General features: G+C 36.3%; 3 protein-coding genes across 6 annotated transcripts in view; all 3 read left to right on the forward strand.

Annotated features, from left to right (window-relative positions):
* Positions 1 to 421: 421 nt before the first annotated feature.
* Positions 422 to 13,365, forward strand: LOC127799367 (calmodulin-binding transcription activator 6-like). 2 transcript variants are annotated; one of them, XM_052333346.1, is made up of 13 exons: positions 422 to 676; positions 2,946 to 3,071; positions 4,313 to 4,428; positions 6,419 to 6,507; positions 6,631 to 6,676; positions 7,748 to 7,886; positions 8,232 to 8,348; positions 8,475 to 8,527; positions 9,659 to 10,081; positions 10,472 to 11,169; positions 11,486 to 12,032; positions 12,571 to 12,879; positions 12,959 to 13,365. In XM_052333346.1, exons 1-13 carry the CDS (start codon positions 580 to 582, stop codon positions 13,055 to 13,057), a joined length of 2,859 nt encoding a protein of 952 aa, XP_052189306.1. In that variant the 5' UTR covers positions 422 to 579; the 3' UTR covers positions 13,058 to 13,365. The 2 variants fall into 2 exon arrangements, with proteins under 2 accessions (XP_052189306.1, XP_052189307.1); XM_052333347.1 differs by having other exon boundaries at positions 7,754 to 7,886.
* Positions 13,366 to 14,003: 638 nt separating this feature from the next.
* LOC127799368 (60S ribosomal protein L29-1) lies at positions 14,004 to 14,757 on the forward strand. 3 transcript variants are annotated; one of them, XM_052333349.1, is made up of 3 exons: positions 14,004 to 14,144; positions 14,276 to 14,382; positions 14,476 to 14,757. In XM_052333349.1, exons 2-3 carry the CDS (start codon positions 14,281 to 14,283, stop codon positions 14,557 to 14,559), a joined length of 186 nt encoding a protein of 61 aa, XP_052189309.1. In that variant the 5' UTR covers positions 14,004 to 14,144; positions 14,276 to 14,280; the 3' UTR covers positions 14,560 to 14,757. The 3 variants fall into 3 exon arrangements, with proteins under 3 accessions (XP_052189309.1, XP_052189308.1, XP_052189311.1); XM_052333348.1 differs by having other exon boundaries at positions 14,017 to 14,144; positions 14,273 to 14,382; XM_052333351.1 differs by having other exon boundaries at positions 14,088 to 14,144; positions 14,279 to 14,382.
* A 3,449-nt stretch (positions 14,758 to 18,206) lies between these two features.
* The window catches only part of LOC127800020 (uncharacterized), a gene marked incomplete in the record, with an annotated part of 17,142 nt that continues 12,834 nt past the window's right edge, over positions 18,207 to 22,514 (forward strand). Inside the window, 5 exon segments of the mRNA XM_052334391.1 lie at positions 18,207 to 18,532; positions 20,334 to 20,414; positions 20,529 to 20,628; positions 20,722 to 20,806; positions 20,921 to 20,970. Coding sequence (XP_052190351.1) covers positions 18,488 to 18,532; positions 20,334 to 20,414; positions 20,529 to 20,628; positions 20,722 to 20,806; positions 20,921 to 20,970 — 361 coding nt within the window.

The following is a 22,514-nucleotide window of genomic DNA, read 5'->3' on the forward strand; positions in this document are numbered from 1 at the left end:
CTACTAAAGAATATTTGAATATATTACTTAGTTATGCAAATGTACAAACTCTTTTCAACTAATAATTTTTTAGGAGAGTGCACGTTGTCTTAGGGCGTGGGATTAAGATGAGAAAAGTTAATATAATTAAATTAAATTTTAATTATAATAATTTATTAATATAATTAAACTCTACTAAAACACCAAAAATTTCCCCTCTCTCTCTCTCTCTCTCTCTCCCCGTGTGAGTCTCTGTTTCTAGCTCCCTCTTTATGCTTAATTACGAATTACAAGTAAATAACAAAATATACATTTAAGAATTATTGTTTTTAAAAAATATTTGTTCTCGTCTTTTCTTCCGTCCGCCAAATTCCCCTAAAAGAGGGAAAATAGCGCGTTGCGGGCCCCACATCCGGACAGTTTATTGTGGGTCTCCAATCAGAGTAACATTTGTTGAACACTGTGAAAGCTTCGTTCCCTATCCAATTATTGCTTCGTTCCTCGTCCGTCTCCAGTCAGCAATCCTCTCTGCGATCACTTTACTGGGTTCGATCGTTGCTTCATTTGTTGGAGTGCTGGAACTGTTGATGCTTGGATTGGATGATTGGACAAGCGTCGTTGATCTCTGCCCAAATGGATGCTCCCGGGCAAAGACTGCTCGCGGGGTCCGAAATTCACGGCTTCTTTACCATGGAAGGTGTGTTCCCTCGTGCTGAGAAATCGTCAATTGACTATTCTTTTTGGTTCGTGATGTGTTCCGTCATGCTGAGAAATCATCTATTGACTATTCTTTTTGTTTCATGATAGTTGTTTGTTTGTTAACTGCGATTTCGTCTTATTCTTGACTTTTGTAATCTAGAAGTCGTAAGGTTTTCCGTGTGGTGGATTTTAGAGCTCGGCTTTTGGGTCGGGGATTTTTGGAGGGAGGAAGAAAGATAGGGGATAAAAATATGGGGATTTTAAATTCGATTGAAGTTATTATTTCTTTATTGTGGAATGGGTTTGAAAACGAGAAGAGAACAACAAGATATTGGTCAGGAAGAGGAATCCCTTTCTCATTTATTTGTGTTAAAAAAGAAATGCGGCTAAGTGATCTAAGTTCGCTTTCCTTTGAAAACTTCCAGTTCCAGACATAGCATAAGATTTTCCTACTGGAAAGGAAATGGTAAATGTTGGTACGGAAAAGGATAGATATGTTTGGCGATTACTACTGGATAGGATAGTGGATAACGGCTGTGTCTAGGTAGTGATTATACCGTGTTTTGTGAGACTTGGCACTCATATGTAATACACTCTCGCTGCTTTCAAGTTACAGATTGTCCTGTTTGAGTGGCAGTTTTTTTTTTTTTTAATGTGTGTGTTGTGTGTTTTGGGGGGGGGGGGGGGGGTGCTGTATTTATTTATTTTCGCTAGATAACTGAATATTTTATCCAAGGGAGAAAAACGAAAAAAATTCATCGCAAATGAAGGTGGTACACACACTTGTATGCCAAAGAAGCATGGATAGGATAGTTGGCACCACAATTAAAAAGAAGAAAACAAATCCTCTGTTCTGGCATAATAAGACGAAGTGTTGTCCACTGCCGGGTTTATGTTGTAATATTTTTATATCAAAATAAGAAATATCACGTCATATACTTTATATATTTAGGCTATGTTTGGAGACATCTTTACTTGTAGTCGTTTTTTTTTTTATTCCTTCTTTTTTATTTTGGCATATTTTGGCTTTTTTTCCATTATCATGAATGAAATAAGATAAACTACATAATTTTATGTTAATATCATAAGATATGACATCCATTTTATGTTAAAGGCATTCTCGTCCTTTCCTATAACATGAAACTATAAAAAGACCAATGGAACCTTTTTTTAGAATATACCAGACACCCCATTTCACCTCTTGTTTAAGGCAACCTTTTTTTCTACTGTTTTTCTAAACCGGTCTTTATTTTTTACTTTTTTAATTACAGACTGGTGCCAAATAAAGCCTTACATTCAAATAAGAAAGGTCATGTTTTTACGTTATAGATGCATCTATACTACATTAAAATAGTACAAAATCTGTTTTAAACTTCAGATTTGTTGTTCGTGCATTCTCAAGATGGACGCATGTGTCCCCAAAGTGTTCAACCTTGTCTAGTTTTTTGGAAAGCTATTGGAACTATATGATTCATTGGGATGCATGTTTGAGTGTCATGCAACATGTGCATTTCATGGAGTGTCGAATATGGCACCTTCTAGATGTCTCCATGCTTTTCATATACATATAAGTTTACTAGGCATTGATTTTGGATCATGAATACTTGGTTTAAATTCCAAGCATTGGCATAAGTGGGAGGACGGCCTCTCTGAGATAATTATAACTCGAGTTTAGATGTTGGCTCGTGGCTTTAATTGAACAGACTTTCACTGGCTGATGGCTCTTTTTCCCTTTTAGTATTCCTATGTATTCACATGGGTAAAGTATTGAGGATGTCTAGCTGTACAAGTGGTAGGTTAAGAAAAAGAACCAGCAATAAACTTCACAATAATTTTTTTATTCAGAAATGAGATGAGATGATTATTTAAGTTAAAAGGAAGGTTAGAGAGGTGATTGAAAATTAACATTTGGATCAGCGTAAGGAGGAAGGTGCTGATTGCTATGATGTAATTGAAAATACTATAATATAATGAAGTAGCATGGAAAAATTGTGATTTGTATAGCCACCCAGCTTCTGTACACATGGGGTCAGCCTCCTAGGATCTTATCACTTCCTCTTCTTATTAGAAAATTAAAAAAATAAAGGATGTTGTTTGTGCTTCTGTGTTGATCATAGTGCTTGTCTTTGTATTTATATTCCCAAGTTAACAAAGATTGTTATTTGGTGATATTACTAAGCCTTGACCTAGTATTTCAATAATTTGCTCATCCCATTACTTCATGTGTCATGGTAATGCCTAAGAATGATCCCTTATTCTTTGAACAGATCTGGATTTTGTAAACATCCTGGAAGAGGCGAAGTCAAGATGGCTGCGGCCTAATGAGATTTATGCGATACTATGTAACTATCACCATTTCAGCATCAAAGCCAAGCCAGTGAACTTACCACAAAGTAATTAATATTCATTTTTTAGCATACATGCAATGTACTATTAGTGAATATAGCTACCCTCATTTTTCTGTTCATAGTTTCTTTGGCCTGTGCAGTATAGTTGTTCGTATAGCAAGCAATTGCATCAATATCATTGCAGTTAGTAAAAAGAAAGATTTCTAAGAAACATGCGCTTATTTCTTGACTGTATACCATTTGTGTTCAATTTTTATTAATAATAGAGATAGTTTCGCTCCTACCTATCTAAATCTTGAATTCTTTTATAATACTGCTCTAGTGCTAATGTATATTGTTGTTTTATGTATCCATGTTGTGTATGACTGGAAAGTAAAGAGGGAAAAGGAGAGAAGAAAAATCAGCCATGCATGTGTCAATGTTTTCTCAGTATGTTTCCCATCTAAAAGAAATGACTAGACTGACATCAAGGGAGCTGGCATAGCTTATGGCTTCAGTCAAATGTTGCATGTGTTTGAGCCACTTAGTCAAGAGATGCATCATGTCGTAGTGAAACATGTTATGGTGCAATTATATCTATCTAACCCCAATGAGTATTTTCTATTCCCAATGAATTACAGTGCTAGTTAGGTTCCCTATAAAAGTGCCTGAGATCACTTATTTACTTGTCATGAGTGATTGGTAAAAATATTCTTATATTTCATTGAACTAAGTAAATTCCACAAGCTATGATAGTGATCTGGTTGTTCAGAGATCTACAAGAGTGAGAAGGGAAAGAATTAAGACTACAGAAGACTAGTCTCTCTGAGAATATGATTAGGAGGTCAGGAATGTTTGTACTTGCAAATTATTGTTCAAAATAGTGCATTTATTCATTGTCTCATATAAGTCATAATTTAACTCTTCTAAATCAATTAGGATGCTTTGAGTTGTTCAACTTGTGTCATTGCTCAAGAACTCAAATGTGAAGAAGCAGTTGCTAACTTACTCCTACCATTTACCTCTCATTTTTGTTAACATACATCAATGTGATGCCAAGTTGGTTGGAGATCCGAAAATTCATGCAGTTGACCCCATCTAGTGGGATTAAGGCTTGTGATTGTTGTTGGTGTATGTCAATGTGATACTTATTAGAAAATAATTGTTTTTAATGTTGCGCATTTTGTATGAAGTGTTCAGCTTTCAAAGAAGTATATGCATTCAAAAACTTCTGTAGATCTCAATATTGCTTGATAGCAGAAACATGGCTTCATCTAATATTTTTTTCTTCTTCCATGAATTAATAGGTGGTGCAATTACATTGTTTGACCGTAAAATGCTCAGGAACTTTCGGAAAGATGGTCACAACTGGAAGAAGAAAAAGGATGGGAAGACTGTCAAAGAAGCTCATGAACACTTAAAGGTAAGATTTTCCACTTAGTGGCACTTTTAATTGGCATCTTAATGCTTTATTTACAAGATTAATGATACCAAAAGGAGCTGATGGTGTCCCCACTTTGTAGTCTATTAGTAGTTTTCATTGTCATAGATGACATAATTTTCGTCCATTCTTATTCTATAGTGGACAGCACAAGGCAGTTCTACAATTGCCATTTGTTCCGTGTTAAGGCACAAAAACAGTAGTCTTTGGTGCTATTCACAGTGAAGTCCTTGTGCCAGACATGTCATTGGTGCTGCAACAAAATAATGTTTTTGAGCTGGAAAAAAACAAAGGGAAAAAAAAGAGGTTTATACTGTAAATCTACTGGCTTTGTCCAGAGGTCACGAGCCAATGAAGGTAAAAAGGGGCTAGCTGCTGTATCACAGATTAGCAGCTCACCATGTTCTGAAAACTGGACTGATTTATGCATTTTTTTGGTTTCAATTTTGAGATTTACATAAGACAAGTTTTTCGCCAAACCTCAAGACATATTGTTCGCACTTTGTACCACTTTGGATGTGCAGTACTTAAGGAGAAGATATGTAATGTGTAACAAAATGAGCTGTTTGACGACTTTTAGTGGTTTGCTTAGTATATGAGATATCTAAGCCACCACAGTGAAATATTGGGATTAAAAAGGATTAGAGGCTTAAAGCAACAGCAGCTGACTTAGGGTGAGTTGGGAGAAGACAGCACGTCGTTTTAAGGGGCTGCAGATGCCCTGCACTGAGCAGGAACCCACCTTCAATCTGCAGGGACTAATATAAAACTTAGGACAGGTGTTGTTTCAGGCACTGTGAACTCATAATTATCCATACAAAAATATAGTTGCTTTCCAACAAACTAAGTCAATTAATGTAGTTAAATTCAGTTACATACAATGACCGCTGCATTAGTATTCCTATAAACTTTGTACATTGATATCAATCTGTTCTTGTTTGTTCTATTATGAACATGTAGTGACATTTTCCACGACTTGCTTGTAGCCTAGGATACTTTACTGATATGAATGAGTAGTCCCTACCTAAAAATAAATCTAGGATGGGAATGGACCTATGATTGTCTTATGAATTATTTTGACATTCTATAGCTGGAATGTGGAACACAAATGAAGTTGTTGATTGGAGATTCCTAGGTGGACCAAAATAAATTCCAAAAAATTGCATATCAGATCTGAGGGAGTAATTGTATTTTGGGCAACTGAAGCTTGAATTTTGAGCTGTATGTTTTAAACTGAGCCCTATAGGTAGATAAATATCACTTCTAGAAAGTAACAAATGTGGCAATTTGATACCCTGAAATCGTCTAAAGATAGAGTCAACTCTGTGCAGAGATTATAGACTAGCTAATTGCTTAGTGTTGGTATCACTTAAAGAGCTAAGAACTTGCAAGCATATAAGTCAAAACTTACCAGAAACCATATTGAAGAACGTCACTTACAACCTGTCATCAGCTGAAGCAGCTGGGCCCACACAGGTCTCCATCTCTGCTGTCCCGGAGGGTAACATCTATAGGTTACACAATTATTTTTTATTCTTTTAATCCTAGCATAATTGATTTGTTTCTCACTATGGTTTCTAGTTAAAATTTCTAGTGTTCTTCAGCATCATTTAAAAGAGGAGAAATCTCAAATCTTAGGATGCTATCTTGGTCATTCACTGCAGTGGTTTCTAAATTTATGGAGTTGGTATTGAACTGGTTGTTTATGTTATTATTAGTCTGCTCCATAACTGCATAGATCTCTACATAATCTTTAACTAAAAAGAAAATGAAGAATAATGCTGGTTCATCAATTTTTGCTTGGCACATGTATTTTCTACTGATTTTACTTACAGTGACCTGTTTTCAAGTTTTATAATATCTGTGCATCATCCTTATCTTAAACTACTTTGACACAAATTTTCTATGTTTCTTGAATTAACATTGCACCAACAAAAATTTCCAACATACACCATTTTTGTTTTGAGTGTAGGTTGGTAATGAAGAAAGGATCCATGTTTATTATGCTCATGGTGCAGATAATCCTGCCTTTGTTCGCAGATGTTACTGGCTGCTTGACAAGTATGAAATCGTTAAAGCTTATTTCGTTCCACAAAATTGCTGTTTGCCATGAAATTTTACTTCTTGGCATCTCTTAGAATAAAGGTGGACTATGTAATAACCTTTTTTCCCCCTTTTTTCTAGGAGTCTGGAAAACATAGTCCTTGTCCACTATCGTGACACCCAAGAGGTGGTTCTCTTATTCCTTACCAAACCTCTCTCTCTTTATGCCCATTTGTTTGCATGGTTAACACTTTTGATTTTTTAATCTTTCGCATTTTGGGCTTGAGGAACTAGTTAAAGAAGTTCAGAGAATTTCTCATTAATATAATGAATTAACTCACATAACTGGAGGCATTGACTTTATCATACTTTTGATATATATAATAAGCCTGTCCATAACCAAGAAGGACAAATTTATCATCTCTACTTTTATATTTACATACTTTGTGCTCATATAAAGCTTTTGGACAAGTTTGTTAAGCTGTAAGATGGGATGATTTCTTGCCAGAGACTAGTTTTCTAGCTAAGAAGCACTTTAGGAGTATGTTTATAGGCACAAACATGAACTTGGATGTAGCAATTTGGAGCGAATGAAGACATGGACACAGTTCAGGTCAGGTATGGTGACACAAGCATGGATGTGGTTTGCAGAGAATGAAGACATGAACATGGTTGGGAAGTGGTGAACTCCTACTTGACATAATCTTGTTAGTTGAGTTTGTATGAGTATATCCACAAGCCACTAATAACAATTGTTTGTATGAGTTCAATCTGTTTGGGAGAATTGGCCTTGTGATATGATTAGGGATGTCTAGTTACTCTTATGCGTGTGCAATGTGGGTAATGGACTAATGCTTCTTAGACTAATAAATGTCACAGGCTGGCTAGTGTTTCTCTTTTGGTATGACATCTAAAACCACTCATCATATGTTTTCTTATTATGGCTGTAGTGTTGCTCTTGTACTACTTCTATTCATGATGAATTGAACTGCTATCCATTTCCCCTAGTTCATTATACTTCCCGTTTTCCAGTAAGGAAAAGTTTCCAAACCCTTCTTCATATAATGTTTTACATGTTACATTGTAGATCATGCTCTGACATAACTGTCATTAGCGCAAAAATAAATCAATGAGTGATTTGCAATGTAAATAAAAAGATAGTGTCGATTGCTGTTATTTTATTTCATTTGTTGTTCCATTTACTTGAGGGCTTGCATTTTGTGCTAATATGTTGTGGGAAGTGTTGATCATGACTCAGTTGCAGGGTTCTCCTATTACACCTGTGGACTCAAGTTCTGCTTCTGCCCTTTCTGACCCAAGTCCTCCTTGGATTTTATTCGAAGAGACTGATTCTGGGGCTGATCCTGCATATCATACAGCTGAGAAAGCAGAATTAGGTGATGATATTGGGAATATTACTTATAGAACAATTTTTTTATGGGATATAAAGTGGGAAAGGGCTTCTCATATAGTGGAGGTATGGAGTTGAAATTTCAGAATAACTTCAGACTCCACTTGACTTTATCCTTGGTGTTAAAGGCTTATTTCTTTCAGATTACTATTGTGGAGGTATGGAGTTCAAGGAAATTTCAGAACAACTTCATATTACACTTGTTATAAGGAACAAGTGCTTTGTTCTATTTGCTGATTTCACCACTCTTACGTCAAGACAGTTCATTATTTATTTTTCCTGGAAATTTCTGCATTATATTCTAACCTTTCTTCTATTGGCAACAAAACAGATCTCGGTGACCCTATGACCTTCAAAAGTTATGAAATGAGACTTCATGAGATCAACACACTTGAATGGGAAGAGCTTTTGGTCCCTGATGATCCCAATAAGTTGGCTGCACCTGGAGGTTGTTAACTTGATGATTCTGTTGTGGATCTGGGAACAGCTCAAGAACTGTTAACCTTGTATCTTTATTTGTTTGTGTTAGTATTTTACTTCATTTACCACATCTCACTTTTTTTTTTTTTGGCAGGACAAAATTCAGAGCGGCAGAATCGGTTTGGAATGGATGGATTTTTGACTAATGTAAGTGGAGCTGTCTCTCTATATATAAATATCTTATCATGACCCCAAAATGGAGCATGTGAACTGCAATGTCTCCTAATTAGGTTTTGAGCCTCACTATGGTTCAGCAAACCTCATCAGATGCTAAGCTAAAGCTAGCCTGCTTTTACATAATGATGATAAATATCAACACAAGGCAAGCTGAGTATGACTGAATAACATTGAAGGAATATCATATATCAAAATATAAATTCAATGCTGGACAGAATAGCAAACCCTCATCAGTGTATCAGAATCAGAATGTATGCTGTATTAGTCAGTGAATAAATAAGTACATCACTAATCAAATAGTCAATGAGTTTGACTCCCAGTGGTCAGTATAATTAGTCAGTGTTTATGAGACCGACTAGGTTGTCCCAAGAGTCAGATGCATCCTACCAACAACTGCCACGACTGGGATGGATAAAACCTTGAGCCTGCCAATCTGAAATGGTAAGCAGAGTGAATCATCTAACAAAGTGAGCCCACGATCTGCACTATGATGCAGGGGAAACAAGCACATGTATGAGATGCATTAAAACAGTTAAATGCACATCAAATGCAAGTAACAAAATGGGATACAAGATAAATGCACATCAAACAGTTAGAGAATATACATTGAAAAATGCAAAAATATGGAGTATTTAGGAAGAGCATTTTTCCAAATACATAAGGTTCAAGATTGTGAAATATGAATTGAGCAATATGTTGGCTACACCATGCCTTGGCCTACACTTGGGATTAGCAATTTCCTTGCTAACTGGGTTGGAGTGTGGTGCACCAGTGGCTAACATTGATTTTTGTTTGGAAATTTCAGCTATGGACTTGGTGTAGCTAGATCAGCTTTTCAGCAGCTATTAAACGTTAATTGTTCAAATTAGTTTGTTATCGTTTGCAGTCCAGCCCTTACAAGTGTTCCTAGGGCAGAGTTTATCCACTTCTCCAAACTGCCTCATTATGATGCCTGTTATTTGACCTATCAATTTGCTTTCAACATCAACTGTTATTTGACCTACCAGTTTACTCCACTAAGACACTATTTCAACCCTGGGCTTCAGATCATTGTTGATTTCTTTTAATGCAGCATACTTTAGCGTGGGTTTGTATTTGCAGGGTACCGTCCTATCAGCTAATGAAGTAGCTGCTGAAAATTCTTTTGGCAGTCTATCCAAGCCAGGTGCCCAGAGTAACATTCATTTGAATGTTTTGGGTCCAGACTCACAGATGTCAGAAGGTCAAATGAATTCAAAAATCCAGAGAAAGGATTCTCAACTAGTGACAGAAGGCGTTGCTGCCTCAGACACGCTGGTTAAGGATAGTTTTCAGAGCCAAGACAGCTTCGGAAGGTTGATGAACTACATCTTGACTGATTCACCAGGATCAGTAGATGATCCAGTATTGGGATCCTCGATTCCAACTGGTCATGAATCATCTGTATCTCCAATGTTGGATCATCTCCAACCATCTGCTCTGGGAGAAACATTTAGTATAACAGATATCTCTCCTGCATGGGCTTTTTCAACTGAAGAAACAAAGGTCTTTTCCTTTGTGCTAATTACATTTCTGTTTGGTCTTCTTGGTAGTGTGAATAGTTTTCATATGAATGAGCTAGGTTTTATTTATTGGCATGCACATAGTTCTTCCATTTCCCCTGCTTCTGCATCTTCAGCTTCTCTATGAATAACCATGTCAGATTTTGCAAATTGGATATGTCCAGTGAGGACTTTTTCCTGTAGCGTAGAAACCAGCTTCTTTGTGGATGTGGTGGAAAGGTGGATTGCTGCGTAGATTAGCTCCGGCCCATCCTAAAATTAGTCAATTATCTTCTATGGAAAATGAAAACTGATAAAGAAAATATTGCCTCTGCTAATCACATGGTAGATTATTGAATGATAAATTGCTGACCATCGGAATTTTCTCTTGCAGATCCTTATCACTGGACTTTTTAATGAAGGTCAATTGCACAATGCAACTTCCACAATATATTGCATCTGTGGAGGTACATGTAGTCCTGTAGAAATTGTCCAATCTGGAGTACTCCGCTGTATGGTTTCACCACATGCCCCCGGATTAGTAGATCTTTACTTGAGTTTCGATGGCCACAGTCCTGTCAGCCAAGTTGTGAACTTTGAGTATCGCACTCCTCCAATGCAGGACTGGATGATTTCTGCAGATGATAAGTCTATGTGGGAGGAGTTTAGACTTCAGATGAGGCTTGCTCACTTGCTCTTTTCTACCTCTAAGAGTCTTAACATTTTATCAAGTAAAGTATCACCAAATACCCTGAAAGCAGCTAAAATCTTTTCCCACAAAACTTCCCACGTTGCGAATGGTTGGGTGTGTATGGTTGAGTCGATAAAAAATAACAAGGTCTCTTTTCTAGAAGCAAAGGACAGCCTGTTTGACCTCGCTTTGAAAAACAAACTATGTGAATGGCTATTGGAAAGAATTGTTGACGGGTGTAAAACTTCTGACCACGATGATCAAGGTCAAGGAGTGATCCACTTGTGTGCTATCCTGAACTACACATGGGCTGTCAACCTATACACCTTGTCTGGCTTATCATTGGACTTTCGAGATAAATTTGGATGGACAGCTCTTCATTGGGCCGCATATTACGGAAGGTAATGTTTTCTTGTTTGTCTTATCAAATTGCAGAATCTGGTACTTTACATAGATTTCTGAATAATTATTGCGTCCGCTGAGCAGAATTAATTACTCTTTCCTTTTCCCCCTCGTGTATGTCAGTGCTTCCCTCCATTCTTCACTTCCTTTTATTGTCAATGCCATAGATGTTCTTCTAAGCTAAGGCATGTTGAGGGAGAATTGTCTGGAGTAGGCCATACCTGCATCTTCATGACTCATATATTTCTTCTGTTGTTAGATTTTGGTAACTGCTTTCATCTGTTTGTTGCTTAGATTAAAAATATCCATTTCCAGGGAGAACATGGTTGCTGCTCTTCTATCTGCAGGAGCAAAGCCATACGTGGTCACAGACCCAAGTTCAGAGAATCCTGATGGATGCACTGCAGCTGATCTTGCATCTAGCAATGGCCATGATGGTTTAGCAGCTTTTCTTGCAGAGAAGGCTTTAGTATCACACTTCAAGGATATGACAATGGCTGGAAACGTAAGTGGCTCACTGCAAAGTAGCACACCTAACTCAGTAAACAACTGGAACCTCAATGAAGATGAGCTGTATCTGAAGGACAGTCTGGCAGCTTATCGAACAGCTGCTGATGCAGCAGCACGTATACAGGCTGCGTTCAGGGAGCAATCATTTAAATTACGTAAAAAAGCAGTCCAGGTTTCCACTCCAGAAGATGAAGCACGCAGCATAATTGCAGCAATGAAGATCCAGCATGCCTTCCGCAAGTATGAGATGGGAAAGAAGATGGCAGCTGCTGGACGAATTCAACATAGGTTCCGTACTTGGAAGATCCGAAAAGAATTTCTCAATATGCGACGTCAAGCAATCAAGATTCAAGTAAGAAATTCTTGTGCATCAACCAATATATCTATTCTCCACTAAAATTTGAAATCCTTTTATGTAGTCAATCTGAATGGTGATTTACGTCAGCCATTATACTCTCTTTTCTCTTTCCAATATATGATTATCAGCCTAAGAGTCATAGACACGAATTGGGTGTCATTCCCATGTCCAACAAAGTGGGGGCGTACATAACCATTGGGCATGCCTATTCTAATGGTGATATCTTTGGCACGTTGAAGTATATGTGGTCAATCTAAAGGAAAATCTTTTTCTTTTTCTTTTTGTCCGAATTGTAAAAATTGCCTTTTGGCAAAGCAAAGTAAGATTGCATACAAAAATACCATCGAAATCAGGGAGCCTCATGCACTTAAGACGCCCAAGTTGAATTATTTGGTTACTGGACTTGGTTGTTCTGGGGACAAAAGAAAAACTAATGTCTTCATTTTCATTTGTTTTGTGTGTTACATGCACTCGCATTGTCTTGATTTGATAAATTAACGGCGGACTAGTTACTCAAATTCGTATCATGCAGGCTGTTTTCCGGGGCTTCCAAATGCGGAAGCAGTATCGGAAGATTGTTTGGTCAGTTGGAATCCTTGAAAAAGTAATTCTGCGATGGCGTTTGAAGAAAAAAGGCTTCCGCGGGCTTCAGGTTTCCCCCACTGAAGCCATCAAAGATGAGCAGCAAGGAAGTAGTGTCGAAGAAGAATTTTTCCGAGCAAGCAGGAAACAAGCAGAAGAGCGTGTGGAGAGGTCTGTAGTACGGGTCCAAGCTATGTTTCGCTCAAAGGTAGCACAGCAAGAGTATCAGAGGATGAAGTCCGCCCTTAATGAAGCAAGGGTAGGCAATCTTTGCCCCTAATTATTAGTGACAACTAATTAATCTATTCCAATCTCTTAGTTAACTTCCTTTTGTGCAGCTGCAATACGAAGGTTCATTTCTCCTGGTACTGATATGGGATAGGAGATCAATACGGGGCCATAGGTTCCGGGCACTACCCAGAAATCTCAAGTCCTAGGGCAGTTACAGTAGCATTGGCAAAATGAAGGCTTTGGGTAAGTTTGTATTCTTGGCTGCAACATGTACATCTTGTAAATGCATGGATTAACGTTGTCCTGTAGTTTGGCCGCCCGCCCTTCCGTGTGTTTTATGAAAATGAGGGGCCATGATTTCACTTTACATGTTGTATTATTTCAGGTCCTAGCTGTTTTCTTTTGGGTTGGTATTACACGTCATTAGATTGTTGTTTTCACCTTTTAATCTGTAAACCTTATATAAGACATATAATAATTAGCGTTGCCATTATCATTAAAAGTTAATATCTAATCACATCAGTTTCATCAGACAATATTTGATCTTTGTAGATCATCAAAATAGAATAAGAAATCGTCCATCAACTAATGACATTTCGCCAAGATCTTAACTATTACCTCCAAGTTCAACTTTGTTGTTTCTATTGCTCGCTTGAAATGGAAATGTTTTAAGGTATTTAGTGAACTTTTTAAATATTTTTGTATATAAAGTGATATTAAATTGAAACAATATTTTATAACAAATTAACAAAACCAAAATTGTAACTCAAAATAAATTCAACTCGTGCATGTTCTATTTCTACGACTTCCCTAATAATTGAAATAATTAAAAGTATATTTTGCGATGGTATAGTCTTCAGACATATTTTATAATATTAAAAAAATTATAATATTGACAAGTGAATAGAAATTGAAAGAGAACGTTTATATTTTATAAAAAAAAAAAAGAGTTAATCCAAGGGATCTAAGTATTTAAAATAATCCCCTTCTAACTCCCCGTCTCACCCATAAAACTTGATTTTGTGGATCTACTTTGATATTCCTTGCTCATCTCATTTTATCAAAGTTTCGATTATTGAGGCCTGCAATTCTTAAAGCCCAATCCGCCTGGCCCAGCTCAGCCCGGCCGGCCCATCATAAGAAAGCCCGCAAAAGGGCAAAATAGTCACTTCAACCATCCGAGCTAGGGCTTCGCAAGAAATCATATAAGTAGCAAAGCGTCTTCGTCCTTCCCATTTCTTCTGTCCCGTTGGAAACCCTAACTCCCACCCGAGCGAGGCAAACAACGAACTGGTACATCCATTCGATCCTTTCGATTTCCCGTGTTTCTATGCAGACATGTGTAAATTTATAGATGATTCGTAGCTTTCGCTTTTTTGTTTGTGGCTGATTTTTTTGTCTTAATTGGGTGTTGGCCGAAGAAGAAGAAATGGCGAAGTCGAAGAACCACACGGCTCACAACCAGTCGTTCAAGGCTCACAAGAACGGCATCAAGAAGCCGAAAAGGCACCGCCACACTTCCACGAAAGGGGTACCTTCTATATTCACCTATCTATGTGTCGCGTCTTCGTATTCATTAATGCAAATCGTGTTATTTATTTGTTTTCTTTGTTGGGAGCTTTAGATGGATCCGAAGTTCTTGAGGAACCAGAGGTATGCGAGGAAGCACAACAAGAAGAGTGGTGAGTCTGCCACAGAGGAAGAGTAGACACCACCCTATTGCTGAAACGTGTGTCTGATTAGCGTTCAATATGTTAATCTTGGAGCTAGTTTTACTTCTCTGTCAAACAATATTCATTAGAGTTTATATGGGTTTCTGAATGAGTGTGAACTCAACTGATTTCTGATTTTGTGGGATTTTAGTATTTGTGTTATTCAACATCCATTCGATCCTTTCGATTTCTGAGATTGTTTGTTTTGATATACTGCTTAAGATGGATATTGATTCTTGTTATTATGATTGTTTTATGGTAGTTTTTTAAGTAAGCTCTGTAGTTTCTAGACGGGGTGGAAAGCAAGGGTTTGCTTGAGAATAGCAAGCCTTGCTGGCAATAGTAAGGTTCTACTTTTGTGGCTGTCAGGTCACATGTTTGAATTGCGAATACAGCCTCTTTGTAATGTATGGGTAAGACTTTGTACAAAAAACTACTTTCTCCTAACCCTTGCAGTACTGGAAGTGGGAGGCTTGTGCACTAGGGATGCTCTTTTTATACTGAGAACAAAGTCAAATTATAGGTGTAATATGTGGTTTTGGATTGAGTTGCAAGCAAATAATAATTGAATAGATGCCTTTTTTTTTTGTTGGGGGGGGGGGGGAGGCGGCAGGTGTTGCCCAATTTGTTCAGTTTGCCAGCCGATGAATTTGTTAGCGTGCTTTTCAGTACATGGGTTGTTCAAATGTCTGATCAAGGAGTTTGGAGGACATCACTTTGGTGTCAAAGAGAATGTTGGTCAGTCACTGCGTCTTCATTCATGAATTAGATTAGCCAGAGAACTAAATGACAAATGAGATCCTGCTTATGTCTTCATTATTGGTTTGTTTTATGTTCGGCTGAAATGTTTGTCAATATTGCTTGAATTATTTAAAGTCAATTTATTGTAAGGTGCAATTTTGTATTTAGCATAGAAATCCGTGATTATTAGGAATGGTCGGTTGGTTCTTCATCTGAGGTTTTGGCAGATTTATGAGTGTCTTGTGCAAGATCAGTAAATGTTGGGTGGGCCTTCGTGCAACCAAATGTTGGAAATATCTTTTTTTTTGTTTGTTTGTTAGGAATCCTTTCCATCAGAATGCAAATTTGTTGGTAACACAAACAATTATTTAAATGATTGGCAGTTAGAACTTTATAGCTGTCCTTACATGTGAGATTAAAGCTTGATATGTTACTGTTATTCACTCCCCTATGTTCCCTGGCTTAGTGCTTTTCATGTTGAAACTTGTGAGACGAAAAATAACATGGCTTTGGGGAGTTAGAATAGTTGGTTCAGCCAGTTTTACATGTTCGCTGGGAATTAAGCTTGAAGCAGCTAGGAGTTTTCAATTTTACATGTACGGATTAAGCATTGCTGCTGCACAGTTTTTATTATTATAAGAATTTTATTTCATTTAGTTTTATATGATTTTGCTTCAGAAATGAGGGGGGTTTTGGTTGAATTGGGGTAGGATGGGAATTGGCTTGGAAAGTATTGATGTATTGTTGTTTTTGATAGAATTGTTAATGAGGGATGAAGGGTTTTGATAGCAAGGAAAGGGGCGAGGAAAATTAAGTTTTTAGTCTGATGCGTTCGTTTTCAGCTTCTGTTTATGATTTTCAAAAAATAAGACCACCTATGTCAATACATTTGTTTTTGATTTTTTTTTTTCTTGTCCTATCCCTCCGTGTTGCCATTTGATTTACAACTCGATTTGCATGGACAGTTTAACTAATTCAAGTTTAAGGTTGGTACTAGCCAGTGCCACCATTCTCGTTGGACAGTTCTTAGTTGGATTCAACTTCAAGGCTAGGTTCAAATACAAAGAATATTCTTCATGTTTTAATTTAAAAATTATCCTGGTTTTCTTCATGATTATAAGTTGTTTCAAATTACTTCATACAATTATATTTACATTAGCGTGTCCATAATATTTTATATTCTAACAAGAATTTTGTAACACATGCTCAAGGGAGGGGTTCATGTTACTTTTTTCTTGGGTACATGGGTTGATGAAACTTTTAAAATGTGGGGAATGCTGTAATTTAGTGAATGGTGGCTTCCACTTCCAATACAATAAATTCAGGAAAAAAAAAGTTAATCTGCTTAGGGGTTAATTTTAATTGGTTTTTGGTCTGTTTTGGTTTTGGTTTTGGTTGAGAATGGTATAAGATAAAAAAGAATTAGTTATAATAAATATATCAGTAATATATTATTAAATTGTAAATTGGATGATTCTTGTTTAGATTTTTATAAAAAATTTATGTTTGGATGATATACATTTAAATTCTTTATTTTTAAAAATAAAAAAAAATAGAATCGGTTAGATGGCAGTCTAAGCTCAATCTCAACCTCAATCCTAATAATCAAATCAAAATTCTTAAGAATTTGTGTGTGTGTAGTGGAAGTGGGAACCAAATAAATACTAAATTTCGTTGTTCGTCCACTTTTAATATTTCTGTTTTGGTTGGTTTTCACTTTAATGCTGATTTTTGTAGAGTCTTCAATATATTCATTCATTCATGTATTCTAATAATTGATAACTTTTATGGTATGGGTTAATATATGTTTTATTTAACAGAAAAGATATATTAGCAGTCTTTATAATACACATTTTATACGTAAAGATTTGTGTTATATAATAGAACATATTTTTCTCACCGTACAAATCACCTTGATTTTTAGAATTTCCCCTGTGACTGAATTATTGGTTCACTTTACAGACTTCTGATATTATATTATGAAAAAGAAAATAAAAATATTATTTAGGCATTTTTTTTTGAATTCTTGGACATTAATATAAATATAAATGTGATAAAAAATATTATAATTAAATAACAAAAAATTGGGGAAAGACACTTGGCATCATATTACTTGCCTGATGAATACGAGAGAGAGAGAGAGAGAGAGAGATTCTTTTATACAGGATAATATAATTACCCTGTATTTCAGGTATAAATAACAAAAATGTATTATTAACAAATTATTACTTGAGAAGATCATGTTTACAACTTGTTATGCATGCATGCAGCCAGCAGGTGGTGGAGTATGTATTTGCACAGTGGTTGATAGTTTATTAGTAATCAAATGTTCTTTTATTTTTTTGCTGATTTAAAATATGAAAAATTAAAGAATTTTGTTTCGTAATATATTTATTATTATTATAAAGAAAGGAAGAGATGTGAAGTAAAAAAGATGGGATTTGTGAATGGAATACAAATTTTTAAGGAGTAGTACAGTACAGCAGTGGTGTCTTTTTAGATATATATATATATATATATTTGGTTACTTTATATTAAAAATATATTTTTTAATATCACATTATTATTAAATTAACGACACAATACATAACATATTCACATACTATTACATTTTTAAATCATAATTATATGACAACTAATAATATTATATAAAATTTAAAAATAAAATAAGAATTTATCTTTATCAAATATTTTATATATTCTTATATAATAATGTATAATGAGGTATAATATTAATTAATATCGCATCAGTATATATATTTCCTCCATCGCCATGCAAATTGCGGGAGTAACAGTGGCAATGGTACTTATGTAATTTCCTCAGAAAGAAGGGGCCGTTATCGGGATTTGGTTGTCTTACACTTGGAAATGGAATTGTAAGTGCTTTATTTCCGAAGGTCGGGCTCATACTCAAAGCCCTCAGGACTATTCGCGAGAGACAGAGAGGGACACGGAGGAGGGAAGGAGGAGAGAGAGAGAGAGCATTACAGGACGTCAATGGCGGTTTAGGGTTTTCAACTAATCTTCCAAAGTCCAAAACTGAGTATCCTAATTACTGTTTTGGCTTCCCCTCTTTCTCCCTCATCTTCGTAACAAACCCTAATTTCAATTAAATCATATTCTCAGTTTACTTTCTGTTGCTCGTGAACTGCGAATTTTCACTTGGCGGAGACCGTAGGTGTGATGGCTACGCATGACAGGGCGTCCACGTCGAACAATTTGATGCAGGTGAGTGGCTGCACTGTTTAAGCAAGATTTTCGCTTTTGCCCTAGAATTGAAGTCAATATAGATCATTTCTTATTGCCTGCAGTTTTGGTGCTTCACATAGGAATCTTTTAGTCTCTCTCTCTCTCTCTCTGTCTGTGTCTCTGTCATAATTGTGGACTTAAAATTAGTGTTTATACTTCACTTAATTCATTTACTTCCCATGATGAGAAAGAGTAGTGCTCTCGCCGTGTCAGAATTCGGGTTGCTTCTTTGGGTGATTGTGGTGGGATTCCAGGTTGCTCAGGCTTGGTTTGTGTCGCTCGTTTCAGGGGAATTTATTTTCACTTTTTTATGGGTAAATAATTAACTCCTGCTTGCACCTAGACATGAAGGATATATATATATATATATTTTTTTGGGGTGGGGGCGGGGCGCTGGGGATGGAATTTCACCCGTGTGGCTGTGCTTCAATTTGGAAAGTCTTAGGCTATTAGGCTATAGTTACCTCTTGACACTGTAATAAGTAGCTCTGCTTAAAGATGTAAGTTTTACTGCTAACTTCTGGTTGTCTAAAGGGAGAACAGTTGAAAGCCTTTTCTGCTGATAGATGACTAAATGATGGAGTTACTAGTGTTAGAGATCTGAGTGAAGCAAGTACTCAAATAATACTTCATATATCTTGTGACAAGCTTGCCAAATGGTATATTCTTCTGGCACTAGGCATATGCCAATTTACATTTTGTCCATTTTGCATCAAGCACCTCCTGTTTATTCATTTTATGTAATTTTTTTGTGGTAGGTACTGGACAATAGCGATAGCAGTTTTTTCTTCTTTATTTTTTTTGGGTGTTAATATTATGACGTGATTACTCAGCTCTCTTATCTTTTAGAGTTTCTCGAACTATCTTTTTGATTCCTACAGCTTGCTGTGCATTGGAGAAAGTATTATTTTTCAGCCAGTTTAATGATTGATTTTTTCTCGAAGTCTGGTTTTGATGGGGAGTGATACAGTCAGAAGAATTTATTATGCAAATTGCAGTAGTTGTTGCTTATTTTCCCTCCTATTTTACACAAATTCCATGCGCTCTGTTGGAATACATTGATGTTACCAATAGAAAGCAATTATTGCATGATGTTTTGGTGTACAAGTAGTGATGTAGTTCTGTACGGGTAGTTTTCCCTTTAGCAATCTTGGAAATTTGAATTTTGGAGCTCATGTTTTGTGGCTGGCATTGCAGAACTCTTAGTACCTTACCTATTTAATTACTTAAAAGTTTCTCTTAAAAGGAATAATCAAATACGATGAACTGAAATTTGAAAACAAGAGAGGCTATTTTTAGTAATTATAGGTATTTGTTTTGAACTGGAATTGATAAGCTTAGTTGAGAAGCCCTTTTGGTTAAATGTGCTTATAGTGAATATTGGTCTCAAATTGGAATTATATGCATCTGACCATCTTTCAGAAGCCATTTCTCTCTAACTATAGCGATAATATACTATATTTGTCTACGAGCAAATAAAAGTTATACTGTATTTATTTCAATGATTGAATGAACCACTTTTATTCTGTTCCTGGAAGTCACCTTTGAGAAGCCTTTCCATAAAATTCTTTATCAATTTGTATTCTGTGACCATTCCTCTTGTATAGGAGGTACATTTGACATCATCTGTTATTATCTTTTAGTGGTACAGAGACGTGTGCTCCTACATATTTCTGAAATTATTGACGCAATGTTCTTTAATTTTTCTAGTGGAATTCTGCTCTGCTCTTCATGGGTGAAAGCACTTCTGATTCTATTATTTATTTCATTTAAATTTCAGCGTGTTAAGGTCTACCGATTGAATGAAGATGGAAAGTGGGATGATCAAGGAACTGGGCATGTTACTGTTGATTATCTGGAGGTATGGTTATCTTCATTATTTAGCCTTCCATTTTCCTAACGGTGGGTAGTTGTGGTCAAAGTTCAGTTGCCTACAGAATTGATTTTTGAAGAAAATCTAAATTCCATAACGCAGAGATCAGAAGAACTGGGTTTGTTTGTTATTGATGAAGACGACAATGAAACATTACTTTTGCACCGAATCAGTTCAGATGATATTTACCGAAAGCAAGAAGGTGGTCCTTTTGTTACCTGGCTTGTTATTGCAGTACTTCTTATTTCCTTTGGATTATTGGTTAATGTAGTTATTCTTCCTTTCTCGTCAACAGATACAATAATCTCTTGGAGAGATCCAGAATACTCCACTGAATTAGCTCTTAGCTTTCAGGAGGCTTCAGGTTGCTCTTCCATCTGGTAAATAGTGTTGACAGTGTTGTCCTTCTAATTGTTTCTTGCCTTTGAGTTTTCCTACTTTCCTCCCTTATTACTGGATGATACTTTTTTATTTATTTATTTTTCTTATTGTAGGGATCACATTTGTGGTGTGCAAAGGAACCTACATTATAATCCTCTTAACAGTAAGGGTTTGGTGCCTATATTGTTCTCTAAGACAAATATCATCGTACTTTCATATGATTTATCTTTTACTGAATTTCTGTTCTGTAAAGGTATAAGCTGCACCTGATTAGTCATAAGTTGGATGTTTTTGGGTGATTGTGTATTGCAATTTAGTTATCTGGGAGCCTTGATATTTCTGTTGTAGGTTATTTAGAGTAGATAATGTATATTGAATCTGTTGGGTGATTTGGATTGAATAGGAGTTGAATCAGTACCTGTAATGCCCCACCGTAATTGTCCTGATAAATCTCCAAATAATCCCCCACCGTAATTGTCCTGATAAATGTCCAATTAATCCATCTTCACTGAAATACCAGGGTAAAATTTTCTTTAATTTGATTCTCGTCCTCAAGTCTAATACCATTAATCTCAAGAGCCCTGCATCTCGCTATTACAACTGGACTGGATATAATCCTCCATGGATGATGGCACAATGGAATACACAGCTGGGAAATGCAGTCCCTGCTGTCCAGTCCTCAGTGCATACTCAGACAAGGGCAGACTAGTCATTTGGATGAGGTAATGCCTTACTATTTGGATGTCTCCACTGAAGCCTTAACTCGTGACCACCTTTTTTGTTCAAGTGCAAACTCCCTTAGCCAAATACACTTCATAAAAAATAAAGTAGTAGATGTGAAGGTTTTTAGATTCATCCCCTGTACGATAGGATGCACGTGAGCTGGAGATGAAAGTAGATCTCTTGCAATTCAGTGACTTCTGAATAGGGAGTAAGACACCATGTGCAAATTGTGAACCTGAGAGGTGTCTAGGGATTGAAATTGTATGCCTCTTCCAATTTTTTGTTTTTCTGCTAGGTGCCTCTTCTAAGTTTTGAATAGCTGGAATGGAATCACAAGGAGCTAACCAAGTGAAGAAAGCGACTTTTGGAGGAGTGTTATGGTCTGTTCAGTTGTGAAAAATGATTTCTAATTCTCTTTAAAATCCCTAGTTTTCATTTTTTTATAGAAAATTTGAAAAACATGTTCAAATGTTGGGAATATTGAAAATTTTCAATCTAGAAAATTGGGACATATGTTCAGAAAAGAGAGAGACGTCTTAATTTTTTAATTTCTTTTGTGTAACTTGTGTTAAGAGAAGGAGACGGAGACGATTTGAGAAATTTTTTGGAAAACTGCTTTTTTCAAATCCCCAAATTAATAAGGAAAACTCAAAAAACCCATTTTAAGAGTTTTCCAAGTGCAGTTAAATTAATAAGGATGAGATTTTAGGAATTTTTGTATTTGAACGACTTTTTGAATTTTTCTTGATCTGGGCTGTGGAGTAATTTTTGGAAAACTGGGCTGTTTCCACAACTAAACAGCGCCTTACATTTCCAAACTCCCAGCCATGCAAATTTGGAAGATGCCATTTGGCATGCCTTTCCATATCAAAGAATCTAAGCTTCTTTTCATGGTTTGAGATGTAATAAAGCCTGCTAAACAGAGCAGCAAAGCCTCTACTGATTCCACCCCTAAGAACTGTAAACTCCTCCTAAACAAGGACA

Source organism: Diospyros lotus, chromosome 4, assembly GCF_014633365.1.
Source record: "Diospyros lotus cultivar Yz01 chromosome 4, ASM1463336v1, whole genome shotgun sequence".
NCBI classification, from domain to species: domain Eukaryota; kingdom Viridiplantae; phylum Streptophyta; class Magnoliopsida; order Ericales; family Ebenaceae; genus Diospyros; species Diospyros lotus.